Source organism: Drosophila grimshawi, unplaced genomic scaffold, assembly GCF_018153295.1.
Source record: "Drosophila grimshawi isolate 15287-2541.00 unplaced genomic scaffold, ASM1815329v1 contig_1377, whole genome shotgun sequence".
Taxonomy (NCBI): Eukaryota; Metazoa; Arthropoda; class Insecta; order Diptera; family Drosophilidae; genus Drosophila; species Drosophila grimshawi.
The window spans coordinates 3,925,433-3,941,885 of record NW_025062900.1 but is presented as its reverse complement, the minus strand read 5'-3'; the positions used below and the strand labels follow the sequence as shown (position 1 = coordinate 3,941,885).

Sequence of the window (16,453 nt, the reverse complement as noted above, 5' to 3'; positions counted from 1 at the left end):
GTATCGATATCGATACTTATGGCAACTTGCAAATAGCATTGATATAGATGGCGACTTATTTTACGTTTCTTCAATCAAACTGAGCTCGAATTGAATTCATTAGCAAATATTAATACGCATCGTTTGCAAAACTAAAGAAAATCATTGATTGCGACTACAAAACTATCGATAACATAAAAACAGACTTGACGACAAGGTAATAAATAAATTGCGTCCCACACACGTAACTTTTACACACACACAAACGGCACACACTTGTGCTGTTTCATGGCAAAACAAGAGTTGTTACATAGTTATTGCAGTAATTAAATCATTGACCACATATAATTGAACAGAATGTCGGAACAAAAGTCAAACGGAGATGCCGATGATCTGAACAATCTGCTCGACAGTGAGTAGTGCCAATTGAAATTACATAGCGTATCGAATTGCAGGCTTATATAACAAAAAAAAACCTTTTGCACAGATGCTTTGCAGGATTTCGATAAATCGCAGAGTGGATCAAAGACGGAAAAGGCAGTTGCCACAGATGGCGCAGCAGAAGTCGCCGCCGGCGGCCTCGAAGATCCCGATGCATTTTTCATGTAAGTGAAATTGATTGTTTTTTTATTTTTGCATATTTGTTTTATGGACTTGAACTTTGGATCTTTTGTAGCGAACAGGCAAAGATTATGGCTGATAGAATGAACACATTGTTCGGTGGTCCGGATACGCCCAGTGGCGATATACCGCCTCTGCCACAGGATCCGGATCAGATAATGGCTGGCTTTAAGAAAATGGCCGAGGCGGCCGCTTTAACGCTAAGCGGCGAGAACACTGCCAACGACGATGAGGTCTCCAAGTATTCAGATAGCATTTCCCAGGCCCTCAAGGGTCTCCAAGAAGGCACCGAAAATCTGGCTGCACCCGCCACCGAAAATGATATCGCCAGCATGTTCAGCTCCATGAATTTAGATGTCGTAAGTTGGGCAATTTAATTTCAAAACCAGTCAATTAATTGGTATATTTGTTTGTGTAGGGCGGTGAAGCTGATGGCAATAGTTTTCTGCCTTTTATGGAGGGCATGATGCAGAGCCTGCTCTCCGCTGAGATTCTGTTGCCCAGCATTAAGGAGCTCCTGGAAAAGTATCCCAAATATCTGGAGGAGAATGACACAAAGCTGTCTGCCGAGGATAAGGAGAGGTAATTATATACTTTTGTAGGTACATGAAATATAAGCTGCGTTTTGTGCACAGCTGTTTAAAGAAAATATGAGTCAGATATACATATACATATAAATCATATATAAGGTATAAACACTTGTCTCGGATTTCTGAAATTGAAACTCATTAAATGGCCAGTTGCAGTTTAATTTTAGAGGATAATATGTATAACCAAAGATTATTTATTCCCAGAGATCAAAGTCTATCTATTGACAATACAATTTCATTATATACCATCTATCTATTAAGTATGATTGATATATCTATTAAGTATGATTGTCTAGTCTGTAGCTCTTAAATTAATCAACTTTTTATCTAATTTACAGATACCAAAAGCAGCTCGAGCTCTACAAGGTGATTGAGGGGCATTTGCAGAGTGAAAAAGCGGATGATTCGCCCACCGTCAAGCGTGAGAAATTCCGTCAGGTTCTGGATGATATGCGCAAGCTACAGGATTACGGGCAACCGCCGGCAGAGATATTGGCCGAGACGGGCGGAGATTTGCCATTCGGAGATCCGACAGCAGTCGCTGGCGGCGTCGGTGGTCCCCAGTGCCCCACAATGTAATGCTTGTGTGGTAGGGCGCCTTGTCGTTCCTCGTGGAGTGCCAATGCTGCTGACTGTTGAATGTTGCACATTTAGCATTAAGGACATCATCAATTATTTAACATAGATCGAAGTGATGGTTTTTTTTTCTGTTCCTCTGGTGGTTATAGCTCCCTCTTTCTGCTTAAAGAGAATTATTTGGTTTTATATAATGCCAGAACTTTTTAATTATATACTTATTTCTCACACGAAATACAATATATATATATTAATATATTTCAATTCAATTTAAATTTGAATTATTCAACGCCGATCGAAGTGATGGTAGTTTTTCTCTGGTGGTTACTCTCTAATTTTACAGAATTATTTGTTTTAATATATTCCCTTATCTTTTTATTTATATACTTATTTCCCACACGAAATACAATATACATATATTAATATAAATAGCAAATCAAGGGCATACAAGTCCTTAAACTAGAGGAAGAAGCGACGTCTGGACTCCATGGCATGGCGCTTGTTGCTGATGATCCATGCGTAGTCGCCCGTCTTACTGTCGAAGGTGCCCTCCTGCAGGGAACGCAGCTTGAGCGTGAACCGTGGGCCTAGTTCCCGCAGCTTCACCCGTTTGCCCTCCTTGTTGAACTCGTAGCGATGATGACGAAAGAATATATAATCACGCTGATTGTGAAATGTGGCTGCGCGTCTGCCGCGAAACTCGGGATCATGATGGAAGAGGGCGCCCAGCATGCGACCCACTGTCAGACCCAAGCGTGTCGTAAAATTGGTTAAGATCACCTCCGGTCGATGCTTCGTTATCTCTTTGTGATCCCGCTTAATGTCCGTCGTCAGCTTCACGTTGGAGAGCTTAAAGTGTGCCGTCGGTCCGTTGGGCAAGTGGATGACGAGCAACGCATTTGGCTGGCGTCGATCCTCATTGATGATGACCACATCCGTAAACTGTTCCCGTTCCGCACTTTTGCAGATCTTTTTCACCGACGCCTTGTTTCGTATTTTGACGAGAGCATTGGGAAATATACGCGAGAGTTCCAGGCCAAATTTGCGTGTCTTCGTCACCGGATTGTCGGCGAATGTGATGAGCACCTTCGGCTCGTAAATCCTCTCGAAATATGTGCTGAAATCATCGATTTCCAGCTCTTTGCGCAACTCCTCGTTATCTGAATCGTTGAGATTGCTCACCTCCGTTTGATCTTTCTCGCGCAGACTTTCGATGGTGTGCCCCGGATTCGCTGGTAGGCCCGCCTTACGACGGGCTCGACGCTCCTGCATCTTCTTCTTGTGCTTCTCCTTTTTCATTTTACGGAATAGAGCTGTGCGCTGTTCTTTATTTTTCATCAAGCTGAGTGGATTCAGCACAGGCAGACGCGCCTTCTTCTTATCATCATCGGCATTATCTTCATCCTCATCATCGTCATCGTCGTCCTCATCTTCATCCTCACCTTCATCTGCAGCACTTTCATCAGCAGCTTCTTCCTTTTCAACATTATTCTTTGGCTTTTTAGTGTCCATTTCCATGTCGCTGTCATCGCTGCTGTCGGTGACTGGCTCTTGTGCATCAACATTTGCTTCTGCCTCCATTTCCTCTTCCGCAAAGCTGGAGTCACTATCTGAATCCTCTTCAATGGGTGGTGGTTGTGGTTTTCTTTTAATTTTACCCATATCCTTTCAACGAATTAAAAAACAATGCGGCACGTGTTGATGTTCTTCTTCTTATCGTAAGTGTCATTCAAACGAGAGTATGTTTTTGGTGAATTACAAAACGTATTTCGCGGAATGGCAAACAACTGTATAAAAGGTAAGCAGACTGAAAATGGCATTTAGTTTGCCGGAATTATTTAGTGGCATGCGTTATGCCTTTAAATCATAGTAAGTTTATACACATACAACACTTATGGAGCATCTAATTTCTCCTAATATTACAAACACCTTTCAGTTAATTAAAAGATCAATATAAACTACAAGCCGGCGCGTGTTGACGTTCTGCTTCTTGTCGAAAGTGTCAGTCACACGTGAATATCAAACACGGCAATTACGGAATGGCAAGCAGCTGTTTGAAAGCCTGCTGTTGAAAAAGTAAACAAACTGAAAATGGAATTTCGCGTGTTGGAATTATTTAGTGGCATTGGTGGCATGCATTATGCCTTTAAATGTAAGTAAGTAGAGCACATATAACACTCACCAAGCAGCTTCAATCATACAACTTGCAGATGCACAGCTGCCGGGCGAAGTTGTCGCCGCATTGGATGTGAATACAGTCGCCAATGCGGTTTATGTCCATAATTATGGAACAACGCATCTAAAGACGAGAAACATTCAAAGCTTGAGTGAGAAGGAGGTGAGGCAACTGAATGCCAACGTGCTGCTTATGTCACCGCCATGTCAACCGCACACTCGCCAGGGACTGCAACGGGACGTGGACGATAAACGTTCTTGTGCTCTCTCCCATCTCTGCTGTCTGTTGCCGTTCTGTGAGACTCTGGATTATGTGCTCATGGAGAACGTCAAGGGATTTGAGGCATCCCAGGCGCGTCAGCAGTTCATTGAGGCACTCGAAAAAGCTGGCTTCCACTGGCGCGAATTTATTCTAACGCCCACACAGTTCAGTGTGCCAAATACGCGATATCGGTATTATTGCATTGCTCGGAAAAGTAAAGATTTTGATTTCGCTGGAGGTAAAATCTGGGAACATATGCCGGCGGCAGAAACTAATAATGCTAGTCAGCAGACCATGAGCAAAATATCCAGCATTGTTGAGCCAAATGTGTCGGATGAAACACTTGTGCCCGATGATGTGTTAAGCAAGCGGGTGCTCGTCATGGACATCATCCATCCCAGCCAGAGCAGATCGATGTGCTTTACCAAGGGATATACCCATTATACAGAAGGCACAGGTTCAGCGTTTACTCCGTTGTCAGAGGAGCAAGCCCACAGCATCTTCGAGGCAGTTAAACAAATCGACACAGGGTCAGATGAAGCACAACGTCGAAGATTGGAACTCTTGAGACAATTGAAATTGCGCTATTTTACTCCGCGAGAAGTGGCGCGTCTTATGAGTTTTCCCGAATACTTTGAATTTCCTGCTGAGACCACAAATCGTCAAAAATACCGATTGCTTGGCAACAGCATTAATGTTCGTGTTGTGGGCGAACTGCTCAAATTGTTAACATCATAATATTAATAATTGTACCTTGCTTTTTATGCGTATTTAATAAAGCTTATTTTGTATAACGAAACATTTAAGATTGCGCTCAATTGACATAGTTTATCGATAGCAAGCAAATATATGTTCATGCAGCCCTGGCTGACAACTATCGCATGCAGTTGCTTATATCGAAGTGTCGATAACAATAAGCAGCAGGCCAAATTAATCACAAAACTCGAGCTACCGAAAAAGAAAACAATAATAATAAACTCTGGCTAATATATAGTTATTATAAGTGCAACTGATCAAAATGATACCGAAAAAGATGCCGGTGAAGGATGCGCATATAGTAAAAATCGCTGTTGAGCGCGAGAACCATATGGCGCAACTAATAAATCTCGATCAGCGACATCCGCTTGCAAGTATGTATGAATAAATGAACTTATTTCTTTTTATACCAATTAAAACAATGGGTATTGTTGCTGCTGTGACACTGTAAGTCTTTGATGGGGGTACAGTTGATAATATAGTTATTGTTTTAGTGTTGGATGTTTGTTTGGAAGCTTGAAATGCAGCGCCAACGCCCTTTGCGGCTGCTGTGCTTGTGTTTGCTTGACATCGGCGTCATCAGCCCTCATTAAAATGCACGGACGCGACAGGAAGTCTGAAGTGGAAATGTGGAAAGGGGAAGTGTGGGAGGGAACAAGAAAGAGTTTGTTAATTAATCATTTGGGAAGGGTTTACAACAGTAGACTATGTGTTAATACTATGTGACAGTTACACCCATAAATACTTCTCTTTAATAGTGGCAATTTACTGTTTAAAAACTAAATAGTAAATGATAGTAATGCATATATTAACAGTAATATGTGAATAGGTATATTTAATAGGTATTAAACTCTTTGGAATTGCCGTCCAAATTCTAGAAGTCGTAGTTTTCTGTGTAAAGACTAAGTAGTAAATGATTATATGTAAAAATAATAATATATTTATAGTATAGCAGTAATAAAAACTCAGAAATTGCTTACTCATTTCTCACATTAGTATTTTGCTATTAAATAAATAATAATATATACAACTTGCAAACAGTATAATAATCAAAACCACTCGAATTTCCAGGTAAAATCCAGGAGATCTGCAACAGTTGGTCGATTAGTGATCATCAGAATTATGCGCTGCAATTCTGCGAGACGAACAACATGAAATATGTCACGGAAAAGAATCGTAATGAGATTAAAAACGGCTCTGTGTTACGGCTACAGTATTCACCGTCAAAGACGGCCAGCGATGCGCTTGAAATACTGATCAATGGCAGTGCCCAGGATAAGGCACAACGTCTCAAAGAGTTGACCAAGCTGAGCATGGATCACACCTTTGCGCTGGAGTTCATCAAGGAGAAGGGTCTCGATATACTGATCAAAATGATCGAGGATGAGGGCCAAAAGGATAAGGATATACTCATGTATAGCCTTGCCAGCTTTGTGGAGCTCATGGAGCACGGCACCGTCTCCTGGGAGGTGCCGGAAAAGTCCTTTGTCGAACGCAACATTCAAATTGTGCAAAAATTCAAAGACTATCCCACCGATTGTGGCGAAAGTGCGCTCTCGAATCTCGAGAATATCGTGCAGAGCAGCAGCAAACATTCACTTGTTTCTATGAAGATTGATCTCCAGGATATACTGACACTTCTCCAGGAGGTTAACTCGGCGGTGATGCGGCAGAATGCCATAGCTCTCCTCAATGCCATCTTCATGAAGGCAGACGAGCAAAGAAAACGAGAAATCGCGAAGAAGATTAGTGAGAAACAATATCGATTGGCTTTGATTGGCAATGGACTGAGCACCGAGATGACCCATCAGCTGTATGTGCTGCAAACTCTGACGCTGGGTCTGCTCGAGAAGCGGATGCGCATGAAGATGATGGCCCAGGATCAGGATGCCCACGAGAAGATCAAGTATTTGCGACGCACTGCTTTCGATGATTATGCCGGCACTCTTACCATGAGCGATGATATTCGTCGTGGTGGCGGCAGTGGTGGTGGCAGTGGGGGTGGTGGCGGCTCCGGCGGTGGCAACGTCAACTTTTCGCAATACTACAAGAAACTCGGTTTCAAGTGCGACATCAATCCAGCTCAGGACTTTATCGAAACGCCACCGGGTAAGAGACTTTAAATGAAACAAAAATTTTAATTCGACTGGTTAATAACAAAACCGATTTTTACAAGCAATTTCTTTTTTCTTAGTGATTGCACCTCTAACAATATATATATAAGATAAATGAAATTATGAAATATATGGTTATTGATTACAAACATTTTTGCTGTCAGGGATGTTGGCACTGGACTGCATGGTATATTTTGCTCGCACCTACACGCAGCAGTACACGAAGATCGTGCACGAGAACTCATGCCGTGCCGATGAGCACGAGTGTCCTTTCGGCAGGACCTCCATTGAGCTGGTGAAACTGCTGTGCGACATTCTGCGAATTGGCGAACCACCCGCAGAGCAATCGGGTGACTTTCAACCGATGTTCTTTACACACGATTATCCCTTTGAGGAGTTCTTTTGCATTTGTGTGATCACATTGAATCGCACATGGAAGGATATGCGCGCCACGGCCGAGGACTTTCAGAAGGTGTGCAGTGTGGTGCGAGAGCAGATAAAGCGCATCTTGAAAGGACGACCCGACAACCTGGAGGAGTTTCGCAGCAAGATCGCTTTGCTGACATATCAGCAGATCACAACGCTGCGCCAACAGGAGCGCACCTCGAAGGAGGAATGCGATTCGACGGCATCGGCCATTGTCAAGCTCAAAGAGAAAATATCCCCGCAAATTGTGGAATTGATTAAGCAGCAGCGTCTCTCATTTTTAGTCGAGGGTAAGTCGAATCTTAAAGCTTATTTCATTTTCTTTATAACTGTCTCCATTTCGATAATAACGATACATATCGTTTCCGATAGCAATAAATGCCACAATTTTAAGGGCAGAGGCTTCTAATTAATAAAAAATACATATTGATAGATTTTTTATCAACCGCTTAAATTTCATCAAGATCGAACAAAAAACATTCAAATTCTAGTTGATATCCAGCCATAAGAAATAAGAGCACTCGCAGTTCAGCTTACATTTGGGTGTGCAAAACTCACTCGACTACAGCATTTTTACTTATTCATTCTTATACTTATTCTCAATCTTATTATACTTATTCTTACTTATCAAATCACTAATTTTGTTTTATATTCCTTTCTTTTCAGGCACACGTTTCTCGAAATATTTGCGCGGCGCACGGACCAAAGATAAATTCTGGTATGCACGTCTCTCGCCCAATCACAAGGTTATTCACTATGGAGATTGTGACGAGAAGAATATACCGACGCTGGAGGATCTGCCCAAGAAGTTGCCCATCATCGATATCAAGCAGCTGCTCGAGGGCAAAGAGTGTCCGCATATGAAAGAGACGCGTACGCGAAAATCTCCCGTAAATTTAGCCTTTTCGATAACGTTCGAGACCATGGATCACTCGACGCTGGACTTTGTGGCGCCCGATGAGAGTGTCTTCAATTATTGGACAGATGGCATCAATGCGCTGCTCGGCCAGGAGATGAGTAGCAAGCAGAAGAAGGAGGACTTTGACACACTGCTCTCGATGGAGATCAAGTTGCGACTGCTCGATACGGAGGGCGTGGACATTAGCAAGGATCCTCCGCCCATACCCGAAGATCCCGAGAACTATGACTTTTGCTTTGAAAGCTAAACAGGAATAAAGTATTTTGCTTTGATTTTCTCTTTTCTGTATGCAATATTAATCATTCTATAACCAATCATCCCAAAATACATGCCAAAGTGTAATCATTTATACAGCAGAGAATGGAATCATTTCTCTCCTCCGATCTGATCTGATTATGTAGTATTAGCTGTGCAATTTCTAAACTAAAATGAACAAATTGAAGCAGTTCTTCGCTGCCCATTAGCAATTTACATTTATCATTTTTTCTTTAATTAATTATGTTAAGTATATAATTTTTAATATATAAATAGAGATTCATTAAATACAACAATTTTTATACAATAACAATTCTTTTGTACAAAAAAAATGTTAAAATAACAAGAGAAGCGTTTTCTTATTTATGCTAATTAGAATAAGTCCTTAAAAAAATAGCACCCTGTGCCACAGCTTAAATATCCTTGCAGAGTCGTCTTTAATGATATATGGAAGTAAATACGTTTTTAAATCTGTCCCAAATCCTTGAATAATACTTTTTCTTGGGATCTATTTAAATCAAGTTTCGTCCTTCACGTTTGATATTCTGCTGCAAGGATAATATTTAGATTTAGCAATTATTGATTGATAAAAAATAGATTGCAATAAATGTGAGCCTTTTTTGTTTTTGGTTTTTGTTGGAGTAAGCACAAAGCTTGGAGCAAAATCAAAGCATAGTCGCCGCCGCCGCCTTGGAGCGGTGACTATCGCTATTATCCACGCACGGGCACCTTGCGCCGGCGAGCATTAGCGCGCTCCTAGCTTCTTAATCATATATTATCCTCCAGCAGCAGATCAGTGTCATCTCCTCGATCCGGCAAACAAACGAAGAACTCCAAAAGATTGAGGACGGGTCCACGCGAGAAGGGATTCTGATAGCGACCACGCTTATCCCGCAAATATGGATAACGCTTGTAGTTGAACATCTCGTTGGTGGTGAGATTCATGCAGGCATGAAGGATCTGCAAAACAAACAGATGTAACCCAATCCAGACATGGAGCACTCAATTTCTTACCGAAGTGCATGTGAGTATCCAACCAAGACCACAGAAAACGACAGCCTCAATCAGGCCCAGCACATAGAGCAATGTGAATCCCTCGATCATGACGCAATAGCAGGCAAAATAAATGGTAAAGGAGCAATTGACAGCGACCGAAAGGACGAACAGGAAGAACCACATGCGATTGCGCAAACCGACGCAATTGTAGATAAAAGGACAATGATGATCAAAGTAGGAGACGCAACGATTGCACACCCGGCAATGCTTGGCGCGCAGCGGACGCAGACAGCGGCAGCTGTGGCACAGCCGGGTGAGCATCACATTCCGCTTCTTCAGCTTGTCAAAGTACGGAATCTGTTTGATGGCTCGATAATAGGCATCCGAACTCAACGGAATGTAGCCAGGATCACGACGATTGGCAATGGCCCAGCTTACCCACATGACCACATTCCAATAGATGAAGCAATAATGCGATCGTCTCAATATATTCCAAGTGATCGGAATGGCACGTATCATATACATGGGATAGCCCCAGAGCAGTACCGAGAAGAGGAAGAGAAAGAGTGGACCCTTGGAGTCGCCAGCGCCGCCAAAGAGCCAGCCCCAACTTTCCGATACGGAGGGTATCCAGCGTGACTTCTTCTTCACCTCACCGTACAGCAGTCGCACCACATCCTGATGTTGATGTGCCTGTGCCAGCATAATCGGTGTCTTGCCATTCTTATCTCGCGGCTCCAGATCCAGTTGGGATTTCTCGCACAACAGCCGCACACAGTTAATGTTGCCGGACAAACAGGCCAGATGCAGCGGTGTCGATCCAAAGTTATCCGTCTTCTGCAGCTCCACGCCCGAATACATGAGCAGACGCATCAGATCACCATGTCCCTTGTAGGCCGCCCAATGGAGCGCCGTGTCGCCATTGATATCCGTCAGATTGTTGAGCGCACCCATGCCCAGCAGATAGGCAGCAGTTGCAGTGCGTCCATACATACAAGCCAAATGCAGTGGTGTTAATCCCTTGAAATCCGCTGCATTTACGGCCACACCAGCTTGGAGCAGCACCTGCACCACTGAGGCGTGGCCCTTGCGGCAGGCCCAGTGTATGGGCCGCGGTCCCTGGGTGCCCAAACACGGCAGATCAATGGGCGCAGTGCGTTCAATTAAATACCGCATCAGCTGCACATTCCCGTTCAGAGCAATCCAATGAGCGGGCGTGTAACCATGACGATCCCTAGCCGACAAGCATTCCATGCCGAATTTCTCCACCAGATTTTCCACTTCACTAACTTCACCATTCTTGATAATATCAAAAATATCATCTAGATTTACGGTGGCACCATCCAAGCCCTCAAACAACAACATATTGCTGTCGTGCTCATTCCCATCCCCATTGTTGGCGACACTATTGGCTCCGGGCGGCGAATGGGGCCGATGATCGATGTCGATATCGATGTCGGCATGTGCATGGCCATCTTCTTCCATGTTGCAAGACGAGGAGGCCGTTAGGGGCAGCGCCCAAACACTGCGCGCTGCCCCCGGACTGGGGTGTACCTTGCTGGAGGCCACGTTGTAGAAATCGAATTCTACGCCAAGACGTTCCGCTGTGCCACCCGATAGCGGTGGTTGGTGGTGCAACGGATTTTCCAGTAGGTGTGCAATTTTGTTGGATTTTTAAGCGACCGTGGTTCGCAAAAGTTGTCAAGTAAACACAGCAAAGCACAGTAATTATGTCAGCAGGTTCAAAATCAATATTTACTGCGAATGTAGGACATTCGAATTCGAATTGGCGCCAATTAACAAAATCAGCTGCAACTCCAAAATGCTATCGATAACACTTTCGCATTGTTGTTAAGCTATGCGGCTTCTGTTATTCCTAACAGCAGTTAGATGTAAGTTTAGTTCTTATTTGATAAAACCAATTTTTTTTATTTTATTATTCATTAAATTACACCATTTGCCATTAGTTAATATATTTAAGCTTTATTGACAAGCAATCATTAAATAGCTTTATTTTTCAGCTAAGCATATATTTTTCAGCAGCTAAGTAACGCTGTTAAGAACATTTTCAAGTAGCATTTCGAGTTAACAGCGCAGGAAAGAAGAAGGGAAATTGCAAGTGGAACAACAACGTGCAGTCGGAATGGGTGACAACGTGGTGACTGAATTAAATAATTTGGATTTGAACAAGCAGAAGGCATGTTAAAACTCACTAAAATTTCAATCGTGTGAATAAGAACATTAACGTAATTAAGTAATGCTAAAAGTATTGCCCATCGTTGGTGCATTCAAAAGCAGCAACATCAAAACTTTGCACATTTTACGAACGCTGTCGCTGGTTAAAAATCAACAGCAGTTTATACAATCGCAGCAACAACAACAGCAGCAGGGCAGCAGTCGGTGCTACGCAACTTTGGTTGGTGTTCCCTCCGCTAGCAATTGTATTAATTTTCTAACTGTTTTATTGCCACATCATTTTTAACTGTACATATGTATGTGTGTTTGTGTCCGTGTGTGCATTGTCATGTGTATATCAAAAGCCAAAATGAATCACAGCCACCGGCTGCTGTGACGTCACTAACTTTAACATCAATTGCAGCACCCCCCGCTACCAGCATTCTTACTAAATAATACTCTATTATTGCATCAGTTTCTTGGATAGTCGATAAAAGCAAAGAGCAAACTTTCCGTTTTCTTTTGGTGGTCGTCTGCTTGTCTGACAACTGTGTCAACCGCAACAGCAAACAACAAAAACAATACAAAAGCATACACCGAAAATTCATTAATTACAATTGCTAATTAAACGTGTACGTTGCTTGCGTAGCTAACGAAGATAATGATTTAACTTTTCTTTTCTGCTGCATTGACAAATGAGTTTTCATTGATTTTGCAGGCTGCCAAGATGAAGAAGGAAAAGAAACCCGCTGGAGCCGGCGGCGGCGATACTCGCAAAGGTAATTAATCAACAGCGGGATATAAAACTAATTTCTACGCACATCATTTCGATAACGATCATATAATTTGCTTAGAGCTCAATCCCAGGCCACAATATATCGAGGAGCGTAATGTGCTGTGGGAGAAATGCAAGGCGGAATATCTGGCCGAAATAGCTGCTAAGCCACGCACAGCCATCAAGGTGACCCTGCCCGATGGCAAACAGGTGGATGCCACCGCCTGGGAGACGACACCCTTCGATGTGGCAAGTGGAATTAGCAAGGGTCTGGCCGACAACACTGTCATCTCCAAGGTGAACGGCGAGGTTTGGGATTTGGATCGTGTGCTGGAGGCGGATTGCTCGCTGCAACTGCTTAAGTTTGATGATCCGGATGCACAGGCGGTTTTCTGGCACAGCTCGGCTCATATTATGGGAGAGGCCATGGAACGCATCTATGGCGGACATCTGTGCTATGGTCCGCCCATCGAGAGTGGCTTCTATTACGACATGTATCTGGATGGCGAGGGCGTAAGTCAGACTAACTTTAAGCTATACTTTTTGATAGTAAATCATTGTTTTATGTAGATCTCGACGAATGATTATGGCGCCATGGAGACGCTGGTCAAGCAGATTGTCAAGGAGAAGCAACATTTGAGCGACTGGAGATGAAGAAAGCGGATTTGCTGGAGATGTTCAAGTATAATGAGTTCAAGGTGCGCATACTCAACGAGAAGGTGACCACAGATCGCACCACAGTCTACAAGTGCGGATCACTGATAGATTTGTGTCGTGGACCGCATGTGCGTCATACGGGCAAGGTGAAGGCCTTGAAGATCACCAAGAATTCATCGACCTATTGGGAGGGCAAAGCGGATGCGGAGTCGCTGCAACGTGTCTATGGCATCTCATTCCCCGATCCCAAGCAACTTAAGGAGTGGGAGAAACTGCAGGAAGAGGCAGCAAAGCGGGATCATCGCAAGATTGGCCGCGAACAGGAGCTCTTCTTTTTCCATGAACTTTCGCCCGGTTCGTGCTTCTTTCAGCCACGCGGCGCTCACATCTATAACACGCTGATGAACTTGATTCGCGGTGAATATCGCAAGCGTGGCTTTCAGGAGGTCATCTCGCCCAACATTTACAATGCCAAACTGTGGATGACATCCGGTCATTGGCAGCACTATGCGGACAATATGTTCTCCTTCGAGGCGGAAAAGGAGAAATTCGCCCTGAAGCCCATGAATTGTCCGGGTCATTGTTTGATCTTCGATAATCGCAATCGATCGTGGCGCGAGTTGCCCCTTCGCATGGCCGACTTTGGTGTGCTGCATCGTAATGAGCTATCGGGTGCATTGACGGGATTGACACGCGTCCGTCGCTTCCAACAGGATGATGCCCACATCTTCTGTGCACCCGAGCAAATCAAGAGCGAAATGAAGGGTTGCCTGGACTTCTTGCGACATGTCTACACCATCTTTGGCTTCTCATTCCAGCTGGTGTTGTCCACCCGGCCCGAACAGTATTTGGGTGAGCTGGAACAGTGGGATGCGGCGGAGAAGGCGTTGGCCGAATCACTCGATGAGTTCGGCATGCCCTGGAAGGAAAATCACGGGGATGGCGCTTTCTATGGCCCCAAAATTGATATTACTATTATGGATGCACTGAAGCGTCCATTCCAATGTGCTACGATACAGTTGGATTTCCAGCTGCCGATACGCTTCAATCTCAACTATATTGCCGACGATGGTGAAAAGAAGCGTCCGGTTATCATACATCGAGCCATCCTTGGCTCCGTGGAGCGTATGATTGCCATACTCACGGAGAACTATGCCGGCAAATGGCCATTCTGGCTGTCACCGCGCCAGGTGATGGTCGTTCCCGTCGGCCCCGCCTACGATGAGTACGCGAAGTCTGTGCGAGATCAGCTCTATGCTGCTGGCTTCATGAGCGAATCCGATTGCGATGCTGGTGATACGATGAACAAGAAGATCCGAAATGCTCAGCTCGCTCAATTCAATTTCATTTTGGTGGTGGGCGACAAGGAGCGATCCTCGAATACGGTCAACGTGCGCACCAGGGACAACAAGGTGCACGGCGAAGTATCCGTTGCGGAACTGATCAGCAAACTGCAAAAGATACGCGACGAGTTCATCACAAACGAGGATAGCTTCTAAGTTGATCCTCCAATTCAACACTCATCACTCAAACTTGTACCCTCTATTTATGTATCCGACTTATTAATAGCTTTGCCAAGCAAAACGACCGCATTTTTTCAGTTGTATTTACGCTTAGATTCTTGAAATACTTAAATAAACATATATAGCCAATGTTTTTGAGCATCGCGGCTCTACAAATAATGATCGCTATATAATTCATCCGGATTTTATCTAATCTTTGTTTGGGAGTAAACATTTATTACAAATATGTCATTCTTAAACGAAAATTTAACTTCCAATGCAATCTTAAAACTATTTTCTGCAACAAACCATTGATTTACTTGAATTTGGCGCCCTGCGCTTTAAATGCAATTAAGCTTGCAATTACATTATTACTCCATGTTAAGTACACTCAAACTGCTCCTGCCAATGTTAACAGCGCTTTCGCTCTCTCTCTCTCCCAACAGAGGGCGCTAGCTGATCTGCCAGCTGCTGCAGTCTAAAATTCCCTCGTGTCAAATTCGTTTATCGCTTGCACAGATTACAAGTAAACTTTCTAACGTTGTAGATATAACTTTGGGTTATTATCTGCAAATACAGCTGATAAAATGCTGATAGCGCAAGCGAAAAACACGCTCCAAAATTAGCTTCAAAACAGATCCTTATCAATGTTTTGGTTAAATAAGGATATCATATAACACTTTTTCCATTATTTGCCCCGCTGAAATATTGTCAATCACCACACTAGTGTGTAATGTGGAGCAACTACCAAGATCATATATTATTCTGATCATTCAGTCATTCCGGGAACTCGTTTAACCTATATCGATAAGATATATTCATATGGTCAAAGGCAGCGGTCATGACTCATTTCTTATGAATCGTTAAATTTCTTATAAAAAGGAAGCATGATTTGTGTTTTTTTTTTGTTTTTAATTTATTGCTAATACTTATTATGTTTAGTTTCATAATTTGATTTATTAAAAATTGCGTTTCGTATTTCAATTTTGTAAGCTTTTGCTTGTTGCGTAAAAAATGCACAATGTTCTCTCTTCTCTCTCATTCACCGACTCGCTCTTCTCTCGCTAATCGAAGCAAAAATTGTTAATATTGTATAATGTTAATTGTTTACACTGCCTGTTTCATAAAAATACATCTATATATATATATATATATATATAGTGATATATATAAATATTTACTCATAAGATGCCAAGTTCTGCGCCAGCCAACCAACTGCAGCTGTTTGAGCCTCTGAAGAATAAAAGCTAAAAAATAAATCAAACCAAAGCCGCAAAGCTGGGTTGGTTTTTTAGTCACAAATAAAAAAACTTCGGCCTTGATGATGATCTCTTCTTCGGGGATGTGTGGGCGGCATAGGAGTGGGATGGGACTTGAACACAAGCTGGCTCAGTGGTATCTCTGTCTGTATATATCGATTCATTCAGGAGGATTAGGGCAACCAGCACACACAATTTATGGAATGTTGTTTGCGACCAGTGTTCAATTCTCTTTTTTCCTTACGTTTTTCATCTCGTTTTCTTAAGTACAAATTATGAGAGAGTTGGCTTAAACTAAGTTCACTCGTGCCTGAATAACTAGTTGCTTGTCTTTCTTGTCTATAATTTTTCCAAGTACGTTTATACTTTTATACAACCAACCTATGTTTGATGATCAACTATAAAAATCAATTTAA

The 16,453-nt window shown here is 43.0% G+C and overlaps 6 protein-coding genes across 7 annotated transcripts; 4 read left to right on the top strand and 2 right to left on the bottom strand.

Annotated features, from left to right (window-relative positions):
- The first annotated feature begins 224 nt into the window (after positions 1-224).
- LOC6562393 (peroxisomal biogenesis factor 19) lies at positions 225-2,061 on the top strand. The gene is made up of 5 exons (XM_001989135.2): positions 225-391; positions 467-584; positions 656-959; positions 1,019-1,182; positions 1,529-2,061. Exons 1-5 carry the CDS (start codon positions 337-339, stop codon positions 1,767-1,769), a joined length of 882 nt encoding a protein of 293 aa, XP_001989171.1. The 5' UTR covers positions 225-336; the 3' UTR covers positions 1,770-2,061.
- Positions 1,956-3,762, bottom strand: LOC6562394 (probable ribosome production factor 1). Its single transcript, XM_001989136.2, has one exon. It carries the CDS (start codon positions 3,426-3,428, stop codon positions 2,226-2,228), a length of 1,203 nt encoding a protein of 400 aa, XP_001989172.1. The 5' UTR covers positions 3,429-3,762; the 3' UTR covers positions 1,956-2,225.
- On the top strand, positions 3,730-5,002 carry LOC6562395 (tRNA (cytosine(38)-C(5))-methyltransferase). Of its 2 annotated transcripts, none has more exons than XM_001989137.3 (2): positions 3,730-3,918; positions 3,977-5,002. In XM_001989137.3, exons 1-2 carry the CDS (start codon positions 3,858-3,860, stop codon positions 4,939-4,941), a joined length of 1,026 nt encoding a protein of 341 aa, XP_001989173.2. In that variant the 5' UTR covers positions 3,730-3,857; the 3' UTR covers positions 4,942-5,002. The 2 variants fall into 2 exon arrangements, with proteins under 2 accessions (XP_001989173.2, XP_032591819.1); XM_032735928.1 differs by having other exon boundaries at positions 3,892-3,922; positions 3,977-4,996.
- Positions 5,003-5,115: 113 nt separating this feature from the next.
- On the top strand, positions 5,116-8,690 carry LOC6562396 (engulfment and cell motility protein 1). Its single transcript, XM_001989138.2, has 4 exons — positions 5,116-5,333; positions 6,031-7,068; positions 7,238-7,789; positions 8,166-8,690. The coding sequence occupies exons 1-4, from the start codon at positions 5,222-5,224 to the stop codon at positions 8,663-8,665; spliced, it is 2,202 nt and encodes a 733-aa protein (XP_001989174.1). The 5' UTR covers positions 5,116-5,221; the 3' UTR covers positions 8,666-8,690.
- Positions 8,691-9,012: 322 nt separating this feature from the next.
- On the bottom strand, positions 9,013-11,343 carry LOC6562397 (probable protein S-acyltransferase 23; the record flags this gene model as incomplete). Its single annotated transcript, XM_001989139.2, has 2 exons — positions 9,013-9,633; positions 9,688-11,343. Coding segments are annotated over 2 exons (1,848 nt in total), but the record flags the coding sequence as incomplete, so codon positions are not given.
- Positions 11,344-11,897: 554 nt separating this feature from the next.
- On the top strand, positions 11,898-14,982 carry LOC6562398 (threonine--tRNA ligase 1, cytoplasmic). The gene is given in 5 exon segments (XM_001989140.3): positions 11,898-12,085; positions 12,563-12,623; positions 12,699-13,132; positions 13,190-13,250; positions 13,253-14,982. Coding segments are annotated over 5 exon segments (2,238 nt in total). The 5' UTR covers positions 11,898-11,926; the 3' UTR covers positions 14,776-14,982.
- The last annotated feature ends 1,471 nt before the right edge of the window (positions 14,983-16,453 follow it).

Bases quoted from the DNA above. Each gene is read 5' to 3' on its own strand.
- LOC6562396 (XM_001989138.2), top strand. From the start codon at position 5,222: ATGATACCGAAAAAGATGCCGGTGAAGGATGCGCATATAGTAAAAATC. The intron at 7,069-7,237 runs GTAAGAGACTTT...TTTTGCTGTCAG, and splicing joins CTTTATCGAAACGCCACCGG to GGATGTTGGCACTGGACTGC. The intron at 7,790-8,165 runs GTAAGTCGAATC...CTTTCTTTTCAG, and splicing joins TCTCTCATTTTTAGTCGAGG to GCACACGTTTCTCGAAATAT.
- LOC6562394 (XM_001989136.2), bottom strand. From the start codon at position 3,428: ATGGGTAAAATTAAAAGAAAACCACAACCACCACCCATTGAAGAGGAT.
- LOC6562395 (XM_001989137.3), top strand. From the start codon at position 3,858: ATGGAATTTCGCGTGTTGGAATTATTTAGTGGCATTGGTGGCATGCAT. The intron at 3,919-3,976 runs GTAAGTAAGTAG...TACAACTTGCAG, and splicing joins CATGCATTATGCCTTTAAAT to ATGCACAGCTGCCGGGCGAA.
- LOC6562393 (XM_001989135.2), top strand. From the start codon at position 337: ATGTCGGAACAAAAGTCAAACGGAGATGCCGATGATCTGAACAATCTG. The intron at 960-1,018 runs GTAAGTTGGGCA...TTGTTTGTGTAG, and splicing joins GCTCCATGAATTTAGATGTC to GGCGGTGAAGCTGATGGCAA. The intron at 1,183-1,528 runs GTAATTATATAC...TCTAATTTACAG, and splicing joins TCTGCCGAGGATAAGGAGAG to ATACCAAAAGCAGCTCGAGC.